Source organism: Leucopleurus acutus (assembly GCF_964270905.1).
Source record: "Leucopleurus acutus genome assembly, chromosome: X".
NCBI lineage: Eukaryota > Metazoa > Chordata > Mammalia > Artiodactyla > Delphinidae > Leucopleurus > Leucopleurus acutus.
The window spans coordinates 1,610,111-1,628,696 of record NC_139148.1 but is presented as its reverse complement, the minus strand read 5'-3'; the positions used below and the strand labels follow the sequence as shown (position 1 = coordinate 1,628,696).

The 18,586-nt window shown below is 46.7% G+C and overlaps 1 protein-coding gene across 1 annotated transcript in view; it reads right to left on the bottom strand.

The window, feature by feature from the left end:
- LOC309977842 (CD99 antigen-like) overlaps positions 1–18,586 on the bottom strand; it is a 33,118-nt gene that overhangs the window by 11,174 nt on the left and 3,358 nt on the right. Inside the window, exons 2-6 of the mRNA XM_082864176.1 lie at positions 7,103–7,135; positions 5,785–5,823; positions 4,479–4,520; positions 3,773–3,841; positions 2,444–2,488 (exon numbers count right to left, since the gene is read on the bottom strand). Coding sequence (XP_082720302.1) covers positions 2,444–2,488; positions 3,773–3,841; positions 4,479–4,520; positions 5,785–5,823; positions 7,103–7,135 — 228 coding nt within the window. The remainder of the gene's footprint in view (positions 1–2,443; positions 2,489–3,772; positions 3,842–4,478; positions 4,521–5,784; positions 5,824–7,102; positions 7,136–18,586) is intronic.

Sequence of the window (18,586 nt, the reverse complement as noted above, 5' to 3'; positions counted from 1 at the left end):
CACACTACTCAGCTGGCGGGTCTTAGCTCCCCGACCAGGGACTGAACCTGCACCCTTGGCAGTGAAAGCGAAGAGTCCTAACCACTGGACCGTCAGGCAATTCCTGATACTTGATGTTAAGCTGATGCTTGTACAATTATTAGTGCACAAACCAGGAATCCACCCAGTGGACTGTACACTTGTGAGGGTGCCTTTGGCTTTGTTTAATGTCAGCCAGTCACTCCCAGTGTGACTTTACAGTATAGTCACACAGGCACTGCATGTTACATGGCTATGGAGCAACGCTGCCTGCTACAAAGGAGGGGCTGCATGTTACGCAGCTACAGAGCCAGCGTACGGCCTGTTACATTCAGTGGGTAAGAGCACATTACACGGGTATCAAACTAGAATCCTGTCTGTTACACTCCTCAAAGTGGGGCGATCTTGTACAGCACCTAGAGATGTAAATTTAAACGGAAAACCAATTAGAAGGTAGACAGCTAGCCACTGTAGACATGACTTTGGGGACCAGGGTAGAAGGGGTTTACTCTGAAAGGTATGTGAGCTCAAGAGGGGAGGTAGGGGCATTCCCGGTAGAAGGCAAACGAGATGATAAAAAAGCATGTCACCGTAAGGGCGTGACTGATAGAAACAGACTTATAACCCTTTGGGGGCTGGTTCATCCATTGATGTCAATCAATGGCACTCCAACAAGCAAGGATTCAAAGCAAAAATGTTTCCAGTAACATTTAAGGCAGACCAGAGAGGAATGAACCCAGCAATCTCTTACATGGTCCTCTTACCAGTGGGACTATCAACGATCCCAGCCATTCTGGAAAGCAATTTAGCAATCCATGAAGGGATGTAAAAGTGGGAACTCCTTTCAGAAACCCTACTTCTTAGAAACCACCTTAAGGGAACCACATGGAGGACATCCAATATCAAAGCGTAAAGATATGTACAAGAAACCGGTTCAGAATCTAAAAATCACAACAAACTAGTGAAAATAACAAAAAAGAAGCAGCCTCACAGATATACAGAACAAACGAGCGGTTCCCAGTGGTTCCCAGTAGGGAGGAGCGGTTCCCAGTCTGTGCCCAGGGGGACGGGCAAAATAGGGGGAGGGGATTAAGAGGTACAAACTACTATATATAAAGTCAATAAGCTACAAGGATAGATTGCACAACACAGGGAATAGAGCCAATATCTGATAATAACTTTAAATGGAGTACAACCTAGAAAAATACTGAATCACTACGTCATACACCTGAAACTTATACAATACTGTACAGCAACGATAAACTCAAAAAAAAGTATTAAGGAGTATCAGGCAGTTAACAAAAAATGTTATTTTTTTATTAAAAAAAAAAAGAAACTGGTATAACCTAAATGCTTAAAAAGAGAAGGGACAATAAACAGATTTTACACGCAGGGGGAAGAACACGGGTCAGGGCGGGAGTGTGGGGAGACATCAGAGCACAAAAGTCCCTCCCCAAGGAGGTCAGAGTCATGGGTCACCTCCTGGGAAATCTTCACGTCATCTTATTATTATTATTCACCGTTTACGCTCCATTCTCCAAGAAACAAACAAGAACCAGAGCTCGATGGCAGAGTTGGAAATAAAAGATTTCCCAAACTGGGGGCTGAAGCCAGGGTTTTCTACCTGGGGGGGAAGCTGGAGTTAAATGCCATGGCAGGAGCTTCCCTCCAGGGGGAGGTCCAGAGACTCTGAGTCTGCAGCCCTCCTAGGAGGCTGTGGGCCAAGAGTGACGCCCAAATTCAAGGCTGACGCACAGTCTTCCCCACCTCCTGAGGGTGGCCCAAAGGAATCCTGGGGGAGAAGATCTTTACCTTGTGTCTGGCTACGCCTTATATATTGCATACACATATACTACACATATACCTGTTTTAGATTACATATGCATAACAGATGAATATAGTACAAATATATTTATATGTAACATACGTATACACGATCACTTATACATACATAAGTACATAAAAATGACTATATATTTCTTCAAGTTATAACTATTCGAAGCATATATGAATTTTATACTTATTTATTTATTATATTTAAATACTGCTTTGCCTCCACATGGACCTAAGATTTTAAAGACAGAAGTGGAAAAAGGACCTACGGTAGAGCACAGGGAACTCTGCTCAATATTCTGTAATAACCTACACAGGAAAAGAATTTGAAAAGGAATAGACACGTGTCCATGTAGAACTGACTCACTTTGCTCTACACCTGAAGCTAACACAACATTCTTCATCACCTCTACTCCAATATAAAATAAAAAACTGAGGGACTTCCCTGGCGGTCCAGTGGTTAACACTCTGCCCTTCCTGGTGTGGGTTCAATCCCTGGTCGGGGAACTAAGATCCCACATGCCGCGCGGCGCAGACAAAAGATTAAAAAAAAAAAAGAGAGAGAAAGACAAAAAAAGAAGGGGAACCCTACCTCCATCTGAAGTACCATCAGTAAGGTCCGAATCCGAAAAGCCATCTAGAAGGAAAAAGACAGCATCATGTCTCACATCAGAACCGTCGGGAGTGTCTTGATGTCTTGGGGTGAAGGGAAACAGAATCAAAAGCAGACATGGGGTGGCAGGGAACCCCATAAACGTACTACTCTATGGAAGGAATCTTTCAAAGATACAATTACTGGACTTTCCCCAGTGGCGCAGCGGTTAAGAATCCACCTGCCAATGTAGGCGACACGGGTTCGAGCCCTGGTCCGGGAAGATCCCACATGCCGCGGAGCAACTAAGCCTGTGCGCCACGACTACCGAGCCCGCGCACCTAGAGCCCGTGAGCCACAACTACGGAGCCCGCGTGCCGCAACTACTAAAGCCCGCGCGCCTAGAGCCCGTGCTCCGCAACAAGCGAAGCCACCGCAATGAGAAGCGCATGCACCGCAACGAAGACCCGACGCAGCCAAAAATAAGTAAATAAATAAAATAATTTATTTATTAAAAAAAAAGAAATAAAACCATAAGAAAGCATATGAAGGTGGCTTCAATTTGCTTTGCAACTCATACTTCTAAAATAGCAGAGAAACATAACATTTTCAAAATTAGGGATTAGTTATGACAGTATATAACTGCCAAGAAAAGTCATATGATAAAAATTATTAAATGACATAAGAAAATGCTTATGGAATACTAATAAGCAAAACATAATGTTATGACACAGTGTGAATAAAAGATTGACAGTTTTACTTAACAGTTGTTTCATTTAAATTGATATGAAATACTAGGGAGAAAAACCATCTTCACTGTGGTAGAGGACGGACAGTATTTCTACTTTTCTGCATTAAAAATTAAACAAATGTATAAACAATCAAAAAAGCCAACTCAAAATCTGAAGTTTCAACAGCCATTCAACTCAGAACACTGATGTTGGTCAAATACTCAGAGAATACTATGGTGTGTCCGAAAAAAGGCGGCAAAAACCTTTAAAAAAAAAAACAAAAACCAAGAGCTTCTCTAAAGGGAAAGAACAAGCTGATACGTTTCTCCATATTGATTCTCTATATTTAAAATCTTACATTTAATGTTTTAAAGTTTCCATTAAAACCTTGGAAGTTAAATCAGCAAACTAAAAATCAACCCCGAACCAAAAATATCTTTTTGAAAACTGTTTTCCACGACTGGAAGATGGGCATTACCTTGAACAGAGAGTTCACAGTAAGATCGTGCTAAATCTGAAATTACCTCCTTTCAGCTGACATGGAAATCGCTGTACTCTGAAAAACACACAAGGACCCACAGGGGCGAGAAGGTCTTACCAGAAGAGCCGGGCTGCTTGGGGTTTGGATTAGGTTTTGGTTTGGATGCTTCGGGTGTCACTGGGTCATCTGTAAAAGAGGAGAAGTGCAATTATGAGCACTTTGCAGTCAAAACAACAAAACGTGCATTTGCACACAGATGGTTCACTAAACAGTTAGAAGCGGAAGCATGTCCTTTGTCACGGCGGGGCAAGTACTTTGTCATGATGGGGATACCCGTACACACAGGCACCTGTGGACTTCCTTCCATCATCATCCAGCTGCAATACTTAAATTCATGTATTTCCAATAGAAAATAAAGCAGACGGCTGGACCAGCTACAGAGTTTGCGGAGCCCGGGGCAAAATGAGAACGCAGGGTCCCTTGCTTAAACTGTACTAAGAAATTCAATATGGCGGCCACAGAGCAGTCCACCAAGGAGGGAAGCCCTTCTGAGTGTGGAGCCCTGTGTGACCCTACGCACCCACGAGGCCAGCCCTGGCAAGGATATTCAGTTTGTCTTATATCACCCCAAAGACTGTAAGAGCTTTAAAATAAAAGCGGGCCTACGGATCAAAGCCAAAAAAACTCAACCACAACAAACAATACATCTATTCCTTAGGTTTTCGTGGTAAAAACGAATTCGACTTATTTAAAAGAGATAAGCCTCTTTGCAATGATAAATAAGCAAGTCAGACACATAGGAGATTTAAGAGGTACCACTTACTGTTCCCTCCACCAAGGGCATCTTCTAAATTGAAGTTATCATCTAAAGGAGAAAAACAGATAGTTAATACTGAAGTTCTGGGTGAAACGAGGAACAGAAATGACTTCCTTAATAGATGGAGGAAACACTGCATCTCCACATCTCAAAACACTTTCTTGAATATCAGTCTGACCAACGTCTCAACAGAAAAACCAAATTCCTGACCGTATCCACATCATCCTTCTCTCCAAGGAAAGGAATAAAAGGCAAAAACCAAACCAAAACAATGAAAGTAATTTATAAATCAAGTACGCCCCATGGACCGAGTTGAAATTCCAAGTTCCGCCTGCAGACAGTTCTTCCCCGGGGACTGTTCATCCTAGCATCTTCCCCTACCAAGTTGCCAACAACTTCCACAAGGTAGATAGTACGAGATAAGGGGGGGAAGTCTGAGGCCAGATCTGGGCTTGTGCCCACCAAGAAAATGATTCAACTGACCCAGGTGTGCTTGACAAAATGATGTGACAACTCCTGATGGCTTCTGAGGTTGCCTTCTTAGTTTTAAGGACTCTTTGCAAGTCCCAGCAACATCTAGGTGAGCTTGTGTATCCACCCAACACGATGTACTGACCCATCACGAGTCACGACTGGGAAACACCGTTGCTGCCCCAGGGAGCAAAGTTCATTGTTCAATAATGACTGGTCCAGCATCCTCCGCGTGCCTGCACAGGTCGAGGACCTGGCTCTGAACAAGGCTATCTTTTTCCTCATAAGATGCCCTTCTAGATGAGAAGCCCAACATTTGAAGAGAGCTATCACATTTTTAAAAAAATCAGTGATAGGAGCTCTGTAACTCTGGGCATCGATTTTACTGTGGGTGACTAACCACCAGTGAATCTGACCCTTGGTCAGTTCCATGATCGGTCTGATTCCTGACTTTTATTGGAAAGGGTTAGTGACAGCTAGTAGGCTCCTCCTAGAGGCTGAGATCGAAGTTGGCTCATGGGTTATAGGAGGGTCCCAGGGTCCTAAAACTGTTCCTGCCAAGAAATGAGTATCCAAAACCAGGGACAGACACTCAGGAGAAAGGCATCCCGAGATGCCTTCCAGGGGACCCAAACGCATCTCGCCGAAGTGTCAGCGCCCGTTCTCTTACAGCCGCTGTGGACTTGAAAGCACCCGCATCACAGCATAATTCAAATATTAACCAGGCTGGACCCAGAGCCGGTGAATCGCTGACCACGTCTCACCCAGCTCTTGGGAAAACTGGGGCGCACGACAACGATTTCTCGGCTGCATTTGCATGTTGGGCACCTTTGCTTCTTACCGGTGGCTTTTTTTGGTGGGACCGGAGTGGGTTTCTTGTCTAAAGAGAAAAGACATTTCTGTCAGTAAAACTTGCAGCTGGGACACAGAAAGCAACTCCCGACACTGTTCTGTTTTCCTTAAAAAGACTCAGAAAACGTTTGAAGCATCGTTTTTTCCTGGCAGTGGCCAAGCACTGGAGGACCCACGGCAACAGGAACATAGGATGACGTCGACCATGGCTGCCACGGAGACCAAGGACCCCTCCCACCTCATGACGCCAAGTGGGGGGACTGTGAGTGAAAGGGGAACCCAGGAGAACACAGGACACGAGGGAGAGCCCGGGACCTGTGTGGGAGAAGGAGGGACACGGGACCCTCAAAGGCTGTGCACATTCACTGCGTGCAGCACCCCTTTTGCTCCTTGGGACCCCCAGGCAACCCAGGCAGTGTGGGCTGAGGCCACTAGGACCACAGACACCTCCCCGGCATCTCTCCCCACCAGCCAGTGAGGGTTCCATCATCAAGAATAAGACTTAACCCCCGCTGGCTTTTGGGAATGTTACTGCCCTCACGGTTTTGACTCACACCTCTGCATCGGACCCCAGGAGTGAAAAAGATATCTTGGGGCCCTGACATACATACTGTACTATGTATAAGCTAGGTAACTAACGAGGACCTACTGTAGAGCACAGGGAACTCTACTCAGTGCTCTGTGGTGACCTAAGTGGGAAGGACATCCAAAAAAGAGGGGATATATGTATATATGTATGACCGATTCACTTTGCTGTACCGCAGAAACTAACACAACGGTGTAAAGCAACTGTACTCCAATTAAAAAAAAAAAAAAAAAGATGTTTTCGGTTGAATACTGGGCTCCCAAATTCACATCCACTGGGAACCTCAGAACGTGACCTTATTTGGAAACACTGGTTAAGATGTGGTCACAGTGGATTAGCACAGACCCTTATAGACGAGTGCCTTTATCAGAAGGAAATGGGAAAACATAGAGGCACGTGAGGCAGAGGCAGAGACTGGGGTCACGCAGCCACCAGCCAAGGGATGGAATCAGTAAGCACACGGGGGACCAGCCCACAGGGGACCAGCCCACGGGGGACCAGCCCCTTCCCCAAGCGCATGGCAACCCCACGTGGCATTCATTCACCACCACAGAACGTGGAAATTATTCCACCAAAAAAGATTCATTTACCCTGACAAGGGCATCTTGATTTTCCTCGTCCTATGTGAGTCTAGTTATCACAGTAAGACATATTTCAAAAGATTTACTATAGTCCAATAAAATATTCCCTGTAGTTTACAAAATGTTTTAGTGTTACTCACCATCAAGGGCATGCGATAAATCAAAATCTTGGCCTAAAAGAAAGAGTCCATTTAGAAATAAGTCAAATAAAAGTAAATTGGGAAGTTAAGAAGACAATTAAAAAAGGGCATGATTTTGAGATGTCTGGCGGCTTTGAAAATGCATCAGATGCTGTGATTTCTCCTTTGAAATATTCACTCTCATGCGTAAACGTAAGAACATGTCAGCTTAGGTTTTACATTCTGGACAACCTTAGAGTTTAGCAGCAATTAAATTAGTGGGAAACCACGATAATTCTGCACGTGTGTTAGTCTGAAAAAGCAGGGGTTTTGAAATAGGTGAGTAACAATTTCCAATACATGATGGAGAAAAAACATGGAGAGAAAAACATCTCTGTAATTACGTGACCAAAATGTACTTCTCGTAGAAACACCAGACAACCCAGAAAAAGGTACATTTTCTTTTAAATTTCCTGTGATCCCAGAGAAGGGGGGAAACTGCCTTTAATTCCACGGTGCTTCTATCCTGTTGCTACCGCTTTACTGAAGCAATTTCAAAACGATTTCTGTTTCTATCCAATTAATGATGGATTGAAGGAAAGCACAGTTAGGGAATCGGGGAACAGTCCACTTGGACCATCCGGTCAGCGGAAAGGAGGGTGACAGCGGGTCGGAGGATCGTCCTGTAGGGGCAGAAGCAAAGAGCACACGTGTCCCATGTCAGGAAGTGCTGGGCGTGTAACAAGCCACCTTCATCCCCGGGGGCCTCCAGAAGGTTGCAATGTGTTCAGTCCCCCTGAATGTCTCACAGACAGGTGTCAGCCTGTAACTCACTCTCTCTCTCTGTGTCTCTCTCTCTCTCTCTCTCTCTCGTGTGTGTGTGTGTGTGTGTGTGTGTGTGCGCGCGCAGCTATGTGTGTGAGCAATTGGGGGTGTGTGTGTGTGTGTCCGTTTACGGAGTTGTTTGGGATCCACGGGGTTTTGTGTGTAGGTGTGTGGGTGGTTTGTATGTGTGCACATGTGTGTGTCTAAGTGCAGTTGGCATGTGTGTATTTGTGGTGTGTGTAATGTATGTGTATATGTGGGGTTTTGTATGTGCACGTGTGTAGTTTGGGCGTGTGCCCATGTGTAAGTGTGTCTACGTGCAGTTTGGGAAGTGTATTTGTGTGTGTGTGATTTTCCATGTGTGTATTAAGAACAGGCAGGCAGGTGAAAAAGAATGAAATCAGGCCATTTGCAGCACCGTGGATGGACCTAGAGATTGTCATACTAAGGGAAGAAAGTCAGACAGGGAAAGACAAACACCCTATGATATCACTTATATGTGGAATCTAAACTACGACACAAATGAATCTATCTACAAAGCAGAAACAGACTCACACAGAAAACAAACTTACGGTTACCAAAGGGGAAAGGGAGGGGGGAACAGATAAATTAGGAGTATGGGATTAACAGATACACATGACTATATATACAATAGATAAACAACAAGGACCTACTGTAGAGCACACAGAACTCTATTCAATATCTTGTAATAACTTATATGGGAAAAGAATCTGCTATATATATATATATATATATATATATATAACTGAATCACTTTGCTGTACACCTGAAACTAATATTGTAAATCAACTCTACTTCCAATGAGATGTGCCCCCGAATTAAAAACAAACAAAACAACAGGCAGCAGAAGCAGCAGCATCTGGGAAGGCCCTGCGTCGGACGGACCCCAGCCCTCGCGGGGGGAGGGGCGCTGGTTTCTGGATCTCAGAGCCCGGAAGGGACAGGTGTGGTTTCAGCTGTTCCTGCAGCATGCGGCAGATGTCCACGTGGTAGCCAGGGCGGCTGGGGAGGGTGGGGTTTGTTCAGGCCCGAAGAGCCCCCCGGGCAGGTGCAAAGCCTACACATAACATGCGCGTCTCTGGTCCCGTACGTCTGCCTAGAGACCCACAACCGTTATCACTCCCTCTACGCTCCCTCTGCCGAAGCGACGGCGCTGGGACCTTCCTGAGATATTCAGCGCCCCTGCCATCGGGACGCCTCCACACCTGACGGTGGCGGGGGGAGGCAAGCAACCCCAAACAGAGCGATTCAAGGAGCGGACGATGCTGCGTTTCGGACGGGGATTTGGAAAGAACAAGCAGACAAGGCTCTTTGGAATGTTGAAACCAACAGCAACACACTTGAACGTAAGATGTTGCTACACGTGATGCGTGCGCGTGCATGCTCCTGTGTGGGTGTGTCTGTGTACGGATGTGCACGTGAGTATACTCGTGTGAGCGTGTCTGTGAGCACGTGCACCCGCGGGCGTGCACACTGCATGTGGGTGCACTGCACGCGTGCCCACGTGTACCTGTGCACATGCATGTCCACGTGCACTGGTGCGTGTGCGGTGCAGGTATGTGCTCATGGGCGTGCGCGCGCGCAAATATGCGTCGAGCATGAGTGTTGTGTATGTATGCGTGTCTGTGCCCTGCGTGTGAGCATGCGTGCACGTGTGTGTGCACATGTCTGTCTGTCTGCCTGGTAGCTCCGTGTCCAGGGCCTGGAGCCTCCCCAGCCCACCTGGGCCCCGTGCCCCGCCCCGCTCCCCGTGCATCTGGGCTCCTGAGTACCGTTGACGTGGCCTCGCTTAGAGGAGAGCTCACGGCTCAACTCAGAGCCCTCTGCTGAGCCCCCGGGGTCCCGCACGAAAACCCAGGAACAGCAGACCCAGTGGGGCTGGGGGAGGGGCCGGGCATCCGACGGGGACACCCAGGCATTTCTCTTCCGGCTGCCGTTGCCCAGCCCATCGGAGGCAGCCTGCACTGCCTCTGCAGCTTCCAGGCGGCCCCTCCAACCTCCAGATGCGGAAGGGGACACCTCCAGATGTGAGGCGGCCCCGCCAGACGCAGGGCCTGAGTCATCCCCACAGCACACACACCCCCTGCCGTGCGCCCTCCCCCACCGCCGTGCACCCCCCACCCCCCAGCCATCTGTTTGGTTCCCTCCTCCCGGAGACCGAGGACAAGCCCCAGGACGTCCCCAAGGCCACCCTGGGCGCCGGCTCCTCCGGGGGAGCTGTGCAGCTGCACGTGCCTCACAAACCCGCTGAACCGCGAATCTGAGGTTCCACAAGCATGAGCTGTGCAAGTGACGAGCGCACAGCACGAGGCCCGAATCCGGTTTCCCTTAAATTCCATCAGGGTGGCGCACTGACGTAGACATCACAATGAGGATATAAATCCTGCTGATAATAATTTATAGAGATGATCAGTTACACAATTTATACACGGAGCTTATAAATTATACAAATGTAAATAGAAGTGAAATAAATACTGGAAGCAAAACTAGAACAGAAACAAAATATAGATCGGGGCTTCCCTGGTGGTGCAGTGGTTAAGAATCCGCCTGCCAATGCAGGCGACATGGGTTTGAGGCCTGGTCCTGGAAGATCCCACATGCCACGCAGCAGCTAAGCCCGAGCACCACAACTACTGAGCCTGCGCTCTAGAGCCCACAAAGCACAACTACTGAGCCCGTGAGCCAAACTACTGAAGCCTGCGAGCCTAGAGCCCGTGCTCCGCAACAAGAGAAGCCACCGCAATGAGAAGCCCGCGCACCACAAAGAAGAGTAGCCGCCGCTCGCCGCAACTACAGAAAGCCCACACGCAGCAACGAAGACCCAACGCAGCCAAAAATAATAAATAAGTAAAAAATTAAGAAAAAAGAAAACCAGAACAGAAAGAAAATATAGTTGCAATAATAATTACAGAAATTACAAATTATAGAATTTATCATTTATATACAGAACTTACAAATTATATAAATATATAAAAATAAGTAGAAATAAGCTTTAGAAACAAAATTAGAAGAGAAATTAAATATAATTATAGAAGTTACAAATTATGTCATTTATACTTTAGACAGAATTTATAAGCTATATAAATAAATATATACAAATAAAATAGAAATAAATTATACAAGCAAAATTAGAAAAGAAATAAGATAAAGTTGCATAATAATAAATTACAAATTATATAAATTATAATTTATACACAGAACCTATCATTATGTAAATGAATATATGTTTAAATATAATAGAGATAAATTCTAGAAATAAAATTAGAAAATATAAATTTTATAATAATGAACTATAAATTATATAATTTATAATTTATACACAGAACCTATGAATTATATCAATGGATATATGTATACATGAAACAAACTCTAGAAAGAAAAAAGGGTAGAGATAAAATTTAAATTTTTATAATAATAAATTATAGAAATTATGAATTATACATAAATCTTATCATTTATACACAGAACCTAATAATATAAATACAGGCACAAACAAAATAGAAATAAATTCTAGAAATAAAGTTAGAATCAAAATAAAAATTAGGCAGTTAAAAGATTCCTTGGGCTTTCAGATCTTCCTACTAATGAGGTAAGAATCACGTAAAACTAACAGTAGCCATGGATGAATTTTCTGGACGGCCTGCATGCTCCTGGAGCTGTCTAGATAATACCATTGATCTGCAAGACCCTCTTTTAGGGAGGAAGAAACGGAGACCCCAGAACTCGCCCCCAATCCCCTGCAATGTCAACGGCAACACCAGGGTCCCCCCGGCCCTGGCCCCGTGCAGGCTGGTCACTGCTGTTCAGGGCTGGTCCAGGGCCAGAGGTGATGGTGAATGCTGTTTGATCTTATTTTATTTCTAAATATTAGAGATGCCCTTACTTTTCTGTAGCTAGGAAGGAATTGCTCCAGACATAGTTTTGCCGTTTCTCAAGCCATGTCATTGAACATTCTGCCTTACAGATTTTGTGACAAGGAGGGGAAAGGTTCTTCTCTTGTACCATAACCCTGGGGGTGCCACTCTGGGCTGGGTCAAGCTTTGGAAGAACCCAGAGCATCCGGGGACGCTGTGGGCTGGGCTCCGGGTGCCGTGGACCAGTGAGTTTTAGAATTTGGGGAGCCCAGATTCCTGGGCCCCGATCCCAAAGACACTGACTCAGAATTTCTAACAACCTCCAGGTGGTGCTGATCCTGGTGGGTGGGCTGGGATGGCAAGAGCGGCCCAGGACCCTCATCCCGGCTGTAGGGAGGTAGTTCTAGGACCCCGGTAAATTCAGTCTCCCTGAGCTAGGAAACCAAGTCATTGTCACCCTCAAAGATAATCTCCAGGATCTGATTCAAAGCCCCAAATCCATTTCCAATTTTATCACCCTTCACCCTGGGTCACCGCCCTGCCCCTTCGCACTGGCCCTAAATGACCCGTCAGAAGGCCCCAAACTTGATCAGTTCACAGAGGCTTTGCATCTCCAGAAACTGGCCCAAGGCCCCTAACCTAGACCTGACAGTTCTGTTTATTAATCACAGTCAAGGCACGTCATCCGTAGTGGTTCTGTTCCTACAGTCGCCGGAAATGCTGAATGAGCTAATAATATTCAACCATGGCTCCTGGGGAACTCCAGGGTTGAGTCCCTGCGCCCTCAGGTCACACCACCATCAGTTAATCGCACATAACCTTGTTTCATGCATGTTTCTGTGGAATTTGACCTTATTTAATCTAGACTGTTGATGCCCACAGCACTCTTTCTCCCGCCTAAAGGAAGCTCATCTCACACACGTTTCAGGCACGTGGCAACCTTCTCGTGCTTAGAAGCAAAATCGCAAGCATAAAGCACAAAAATGCGGCACGACACAGATACTTGTTTACAATCTAAGACCGGAGAGGTGACTCCGTGTTTTTGCAGCTGGGCACAAATCCCCGAACTCAGTATCAATTTGGGAGTTACCAATAAATTGTAGCAAGTAGGCAGATTTGCAAATATGGAGTCTGAATGCTGAGGATGGATGGTACAATCACTACTATGACTGGCCAAGAAGTTCACTCGGGTTTTTCGGTAAGATGTTATGGAAATGCAATAGATGTCACTCTATGTCCCTTGCAGATTTACAATCCCCCCAGCATCCTGTGAATGATTTGAGGGGTCATACAGTTTGGGCACCTTGCCCGTCCTTGGGGCTTCCCTCGAATCCTCTACTTGGCCGTAAATGCCAATCTCTTCTGTCCATACCAGGAAAACTCCTATTCAGGCCTCAAAGCCCCGATAAGATGCTGCCCTCCTACAGGAAGCCCTCAGCATCCCTCCCAGCCAGACTAAAGCATTTCCATGGGTGATTCCTATGCATATTACAGTTTCTGAAGCTCAAACACAGATCTTGGTTCTCATGTCTGGCTGCACATCCAAGGAGACCTCGTAAGTCCCGAGCCCAGGCTGTGCCCCAGGCCAATTAAAGAAAAAACTCTGGGAGCCGGTTCGCAAGCCGCTAGTATAGATTTTTATTTCCTTACTACTCCTTACCACAGCTGGTCCCTTCTCTCTCATTTCTGCTGTCCTGGTCCAGGCTCTACCAACACCCTCGGCTAAGGCCAGCATCTCCTTCCCCTGCACACTGGGTAGCTGGTTTAATATAATCGGTTTCCCTGGCAGTCCTATGTATTTTATTTTATGCATTAAAAAGAAATGTTATTCTGAGGGGGAGTCCCTAGGCCTTCTCAAAGTACCTGAGCATCCAGGGAAGAAACTGGTTAAGGGCTTCTTATATTCTTCCTGGAAGAATTTCGGGGAGCGGGGGGGTAAGGGGGGAGCCTTAAAAATGAGAGCAGAAATGGAGACAGGAGCATAGGTGGAGAAAGATTTAGAAAATGAAATCAACAGGATTCGCTAACATCGGATATGGGAGAAGGAGCTGGCAGGAATGAAAGCTGACTTTTCATTTTGAGAATCTGGGCAAATGGTCCTATCACAAGAAGCAGGAGTGAAGGAGGACATGCCGGCCTGGGAGAACATCATGAGAAGCCCGGGATATGGAGCAATGTAGACACCGTGGGCGCATCCAGACGGACCAGATCTATCAGCATTTATGGAAGTTAGCCTAGGGTGGAGAGAGATCTGGGGGCGGGACTGCAGAGGAACCAGCATCTGCCTTCCAAGAGGTGACCAGGAAAGCTTTCTCTGTGGTAGCAGGATGCAGTCCACACCCCAGAGGAGACTCATCTTCTGCTCTGTCCTTCGCATGCCCTGATTCCTTCCCCAACTCTGAGTCAGCTCCTTATCTTGTAGGAATGCAGAGATTATAACCCACTGCCTGGTGATGTGCTTACGGTGAGTCTAGGTGCTGGTGGTTTCAGAGCAGTGAGATAATGGCCCCCTCCAAATGGCAACCACTTGAGATAGGTACTGCAGCTATCTATCTATCTCTCTATCATCTATCTATCTATCTTCTATCTAATCTGTCATATCTATCATCTTTTATCCATCCATTCATCCATCCATCATCTATCTTTTGACATCTCTCCATCTATCGTGTGTCTATCTATCATCTATCCATTATCTATCTTCCACCATCTGTCTGTCTATCCATCCATCCTCTATAAACCTATGATCTATCTATCTATCATCCATGCACCAATCAATCATCAATCACACCTGTCCAGCGCTACCTCACTCCAGCCAGGCCTCTAGTCTTTAATTAATTCCTCAGCATGGAGTCGAGTCAGGGCGGGGGGAGGGGGAGGGGGGAGGGGAGGGGAGGGTGGAACGCCCTGCGGATGCACAAACAGAAACAGCCGGAATTCGCTGGCTGCATTGTCTGCGGATGACGAATGCCTTCCAAGTCCCGGAATACAACAGGTCTGGCTCTTCGCCTTCTCACGAAGGGCGGTGAACAGGCAGCAATGAAAATGAATTCTCTCTCTCTCTCTTTTTTTTTCCTTCTCAAAAGCACCCTTGGGAGTCATTACTTGGCTCTTTGAAAAGTTGCTGATGCCCTGCGGCTTTATGGCCCTTTTTGAAAACAGAGGGCTTCTATCAAAAACGTCCAAGTGCAGAAAGCAAGAGCGATGGAAAAGGGGCTCAGATCTGCAACGGGTTTCAAACGCCCCCGCCTGCCTTCTGCGGAAATAAAGACATTTTACGACACGGCCCAGTCCACCCAGACAGCTGAACTGGCACCGAAGCCACACCGATGCTTACTTAGCAAAGCGTGGGTAAAGTATGCTGGTGTTTTCTACTCTAATCTATTTGATATTCTTTGTTTCAACGCTGCTGGACGTGCACTACATTCCCAGCCTGTCCAAGGGTCCCTGATCGCCACTGGAAAAACACCGCTTAGAGGGCTTGTATCTAACTCTAGGGGGAGGAAAAAAAAAAAAAGCAAGTTTCTGGTTTTCTGTTTACGGGATTTTTAAAAAATAATACGAGTAGCGAGACGGTGGCCATACCGAGTCATTCAAGACAAAGCTGAAACTAACACAGCCGTGTACCAACTCCCAAAAGTGCCATAAAAATTAGGCAAAGAGGGGCTTCCCTGGTGGCGCAGTGGTTAAGAATCCGCCTGCCAATGCAGGGGACACGGGTTCGAGCCCTGGGCCGGCAAGATCCCACATGCCGCGGAGCAGCTAAGCCCGTGAGCCATGGCCGCTGAGCCTGCACTCTAGAGCCCGCAAGCCACAACTACTGAGCCTGCGTGCCACAACTACTGAAGCCCACGTGCCTAGAGTCCGCGCTCGGCAACAAGAGAAGCCACCGCAATGAGAAGCCCGTGCACCGCAATGAAGAGTAGCCCCCGCTCGCTGCATCTAGAGAAAGCCCACATGCAGCTACAAAGACCCAACACAACCATAAATTAATTAATTAATTAATTTTTTAAAAAAGAATTAGGCGAAGAATACAAACAGGAGATTCCAAAAAGCAAAAAAAAAAAAGGAACTCCCGTGTCCCTATGTGGACAGATACAGATGCAGATGTGAAAGACACAGGCAGAACTCATTTTATTGCATTTAGCTTTACTGTGTTTTTTACAAACTGAGGGTTTGGGGCAACCCTGTTTCGACCAAATTTATTGGTGCCACTTTTCCAACAACTTTTGTTCACTTCGTGTCTCTGTGTCACATTTTGGTAATTCTCGCAATCGTTCAAACTTTTTCATTATGATATGTGTGTGACGGTGACCTTTGATCAGTGATCTTTGATGTTACTACTACAACTCTCCGAAGGCTCAGAGGATGGTTAGCATTTTTTAGAAATAAAGTATTTTTCAATTAAGCCATGTTCATTGTTTTGTTTTGTTTTTCTTTTGTGGTACACGGGCCTCTCACTGTTGTGGCCTCTCCCGTTGTGGAGCACAGGCTCCGGACACGCAGGCTCGGCGGCCATGGCTCACGGGCCCAGCCGCTCCGCGGCATGTAGGATCTTCCCGGACCGGGGCACGAACCCGTGTCCCCTGCATCGGCAGGCGGACTCTCAACCACTGCGCCACCAGGGAAGCCCCATTGTTTTTTTTTAAAGACATAATGTCACTGCACATCTGACAGACTACAGTCTAATGTAAGCATGACTTTTACATACACTGGGAAACCAAAAAATTTATGTGACTTGCTTTTACTGGGGTGGTCTGGAACCGAACCCGCAATCTCTCTGAGGTGTGCCTGTCCTATTAATTAGGTAAATACACGTAGGAATTCTGGTTAGTTAACCTCTCCCACCCAAGAGATTAGGCACGACCAAAAAAGGAACACGTAGTGTTGGGTGGGCAACCAGAACTCCCTGGGAGGATAGGGCCAAAATCAGAAGCAGTACGGCAGCATCTCCTAAGACCAACCATTTGTGTATCCTACACAACCTGGCCATTCTTCCAGAAGGACACAAATATAACAGAATATTCACGGCTGCTGACTGTGATCGAAGTGCGTGTGTGTGTGTCTGTGTGTGTGTGTGTATGTGTGTCTCTCTGTGTGTCTCTGTGTGTGTATGTGTGTGCATGTGTGTATATGTGTGTGTTGTGTATGTGTGCATGTGTATGTGTGCATGTGTGTGTGTGTGTGTGATGTGGGTCTTTGTCCTGTAAGGTTGGAAGGGTGACTGTAAATTAAAAATAAAAGCCCTGGTGGAAACGAAGAGACTTTTCTTCCCTCACCCTTTGCTTCCAGAAGATCTTTCTCTGTCCTTTTCCAGGGTGGGTAAATATTTTCAGTGGCTAAAGGAGCCTGTTTTGACAACCTGTATAGAACGGGTAACATTTACTTAGTTACTTTTAAAAGTGCGTCTTTGCGGCCTTAGTGGGTCACCTGTGATGCATGTCACATCCTGGCGTCACACTCACTCAATCATAAAATGGGTTTCTTTCCCTTCTACCGTGGCAGAGAGGCTTTCTGGGTTGATGTTGGGTTGAATTCTAATCCCCCAACAACACCTTCCCTGTTCCACCAGAGACGCTCTGGTAAACACTACCGCCACGAAGGGGCTGCCGTGACTTGTATCATGAAACCCATGCTGATAACAGTGCTTGCGGGTAGTTCATTTTCAAGTATGTGTCATCCTCTGAGGGTTAGAACACACGCCTCTGTCTGCAGAAAACACTTCCAAAACCACTGTATCCCCCCGAAAGGACTTTCGGAGATCTGTAAACACACTCCATCGTTAACCCTAAGAACTGGCAAAGGAGATCAAAGGGCAATCTCCACTGATGTACATGGGACGGACACCCGGGTGTCAGAACAAACCACATGGGGACTCAGTGAGATGTCTTGTGCCAGATGTGTCTCCCCAGCTGCCACCAGGGCTGGGCGTCCTCCAACAGCTGGGTGTCTGAAGGATTCTGTGGAAAGCCAGGACGCTGAATGAGTTGACACCTCACCCCAAGACAACCTCCGTCTTCTTTCTAACCCCGTCTGTAAGTCATACACAGCATGGGATTCTTTTCTCCCTAAAAGAAGCCATCGTGATTGGAAAATCTCAGTAGGAACAAACACATGGACTCCATGTGTGTGGTAGTCAGTCTCCTTTGGGAGGAAAACCTCAGCTGGAAAAAATTCCACATTTCATCCGTGAAAACCCTGCCTCCTACACGTCGGATGGATATAACTACTCGACCACCTGCATTCTTTTTCCGAACAATTAGCATATCACCCAGATGAAGCAAAGTGCATCTCCCCCCATGAAGAAACCGCCCCCCAAAATCAAGTATTTTAATATCTCCAGATGGAAAAAAAAAGGGGGGGGGGTTGAACCATCATAAACGGAGAATGAAGAAAAAGCCAAAGCCCTAAAGGAAATAACACGCAATTAACTTTTTATCAGAGCCGAACACGCAGGCAGGACAATGAAACTCACTTTCTCTGCGTGGCAGGCAGAAACAGGAATAGCCGGACGGGAAGCCGGAGAAGCCACACCTGCTCGGGCGGGGACGAGGAGGGAATCCCGGAAACCCAGCAGTTGCCCAGGAAGTGTCGCTTTCCCTATAGGCGTTTCTGGATTTTCGAACGGCACTGGCTACTGTGCAGAGGCTGGCATGGAGCGTGGGGTCCTGGAGTCAGCACCTTCCTGGACCCATTTCCCACCCGGTCCGCACTTAGGTCGCCCAGGTGCCAGGAGTTCTAAAGCCCGGGATGTGAGTGTCCTACCTGGAGGAAGACTACGGACACCAAACCCCCAGCCACCAGCAAC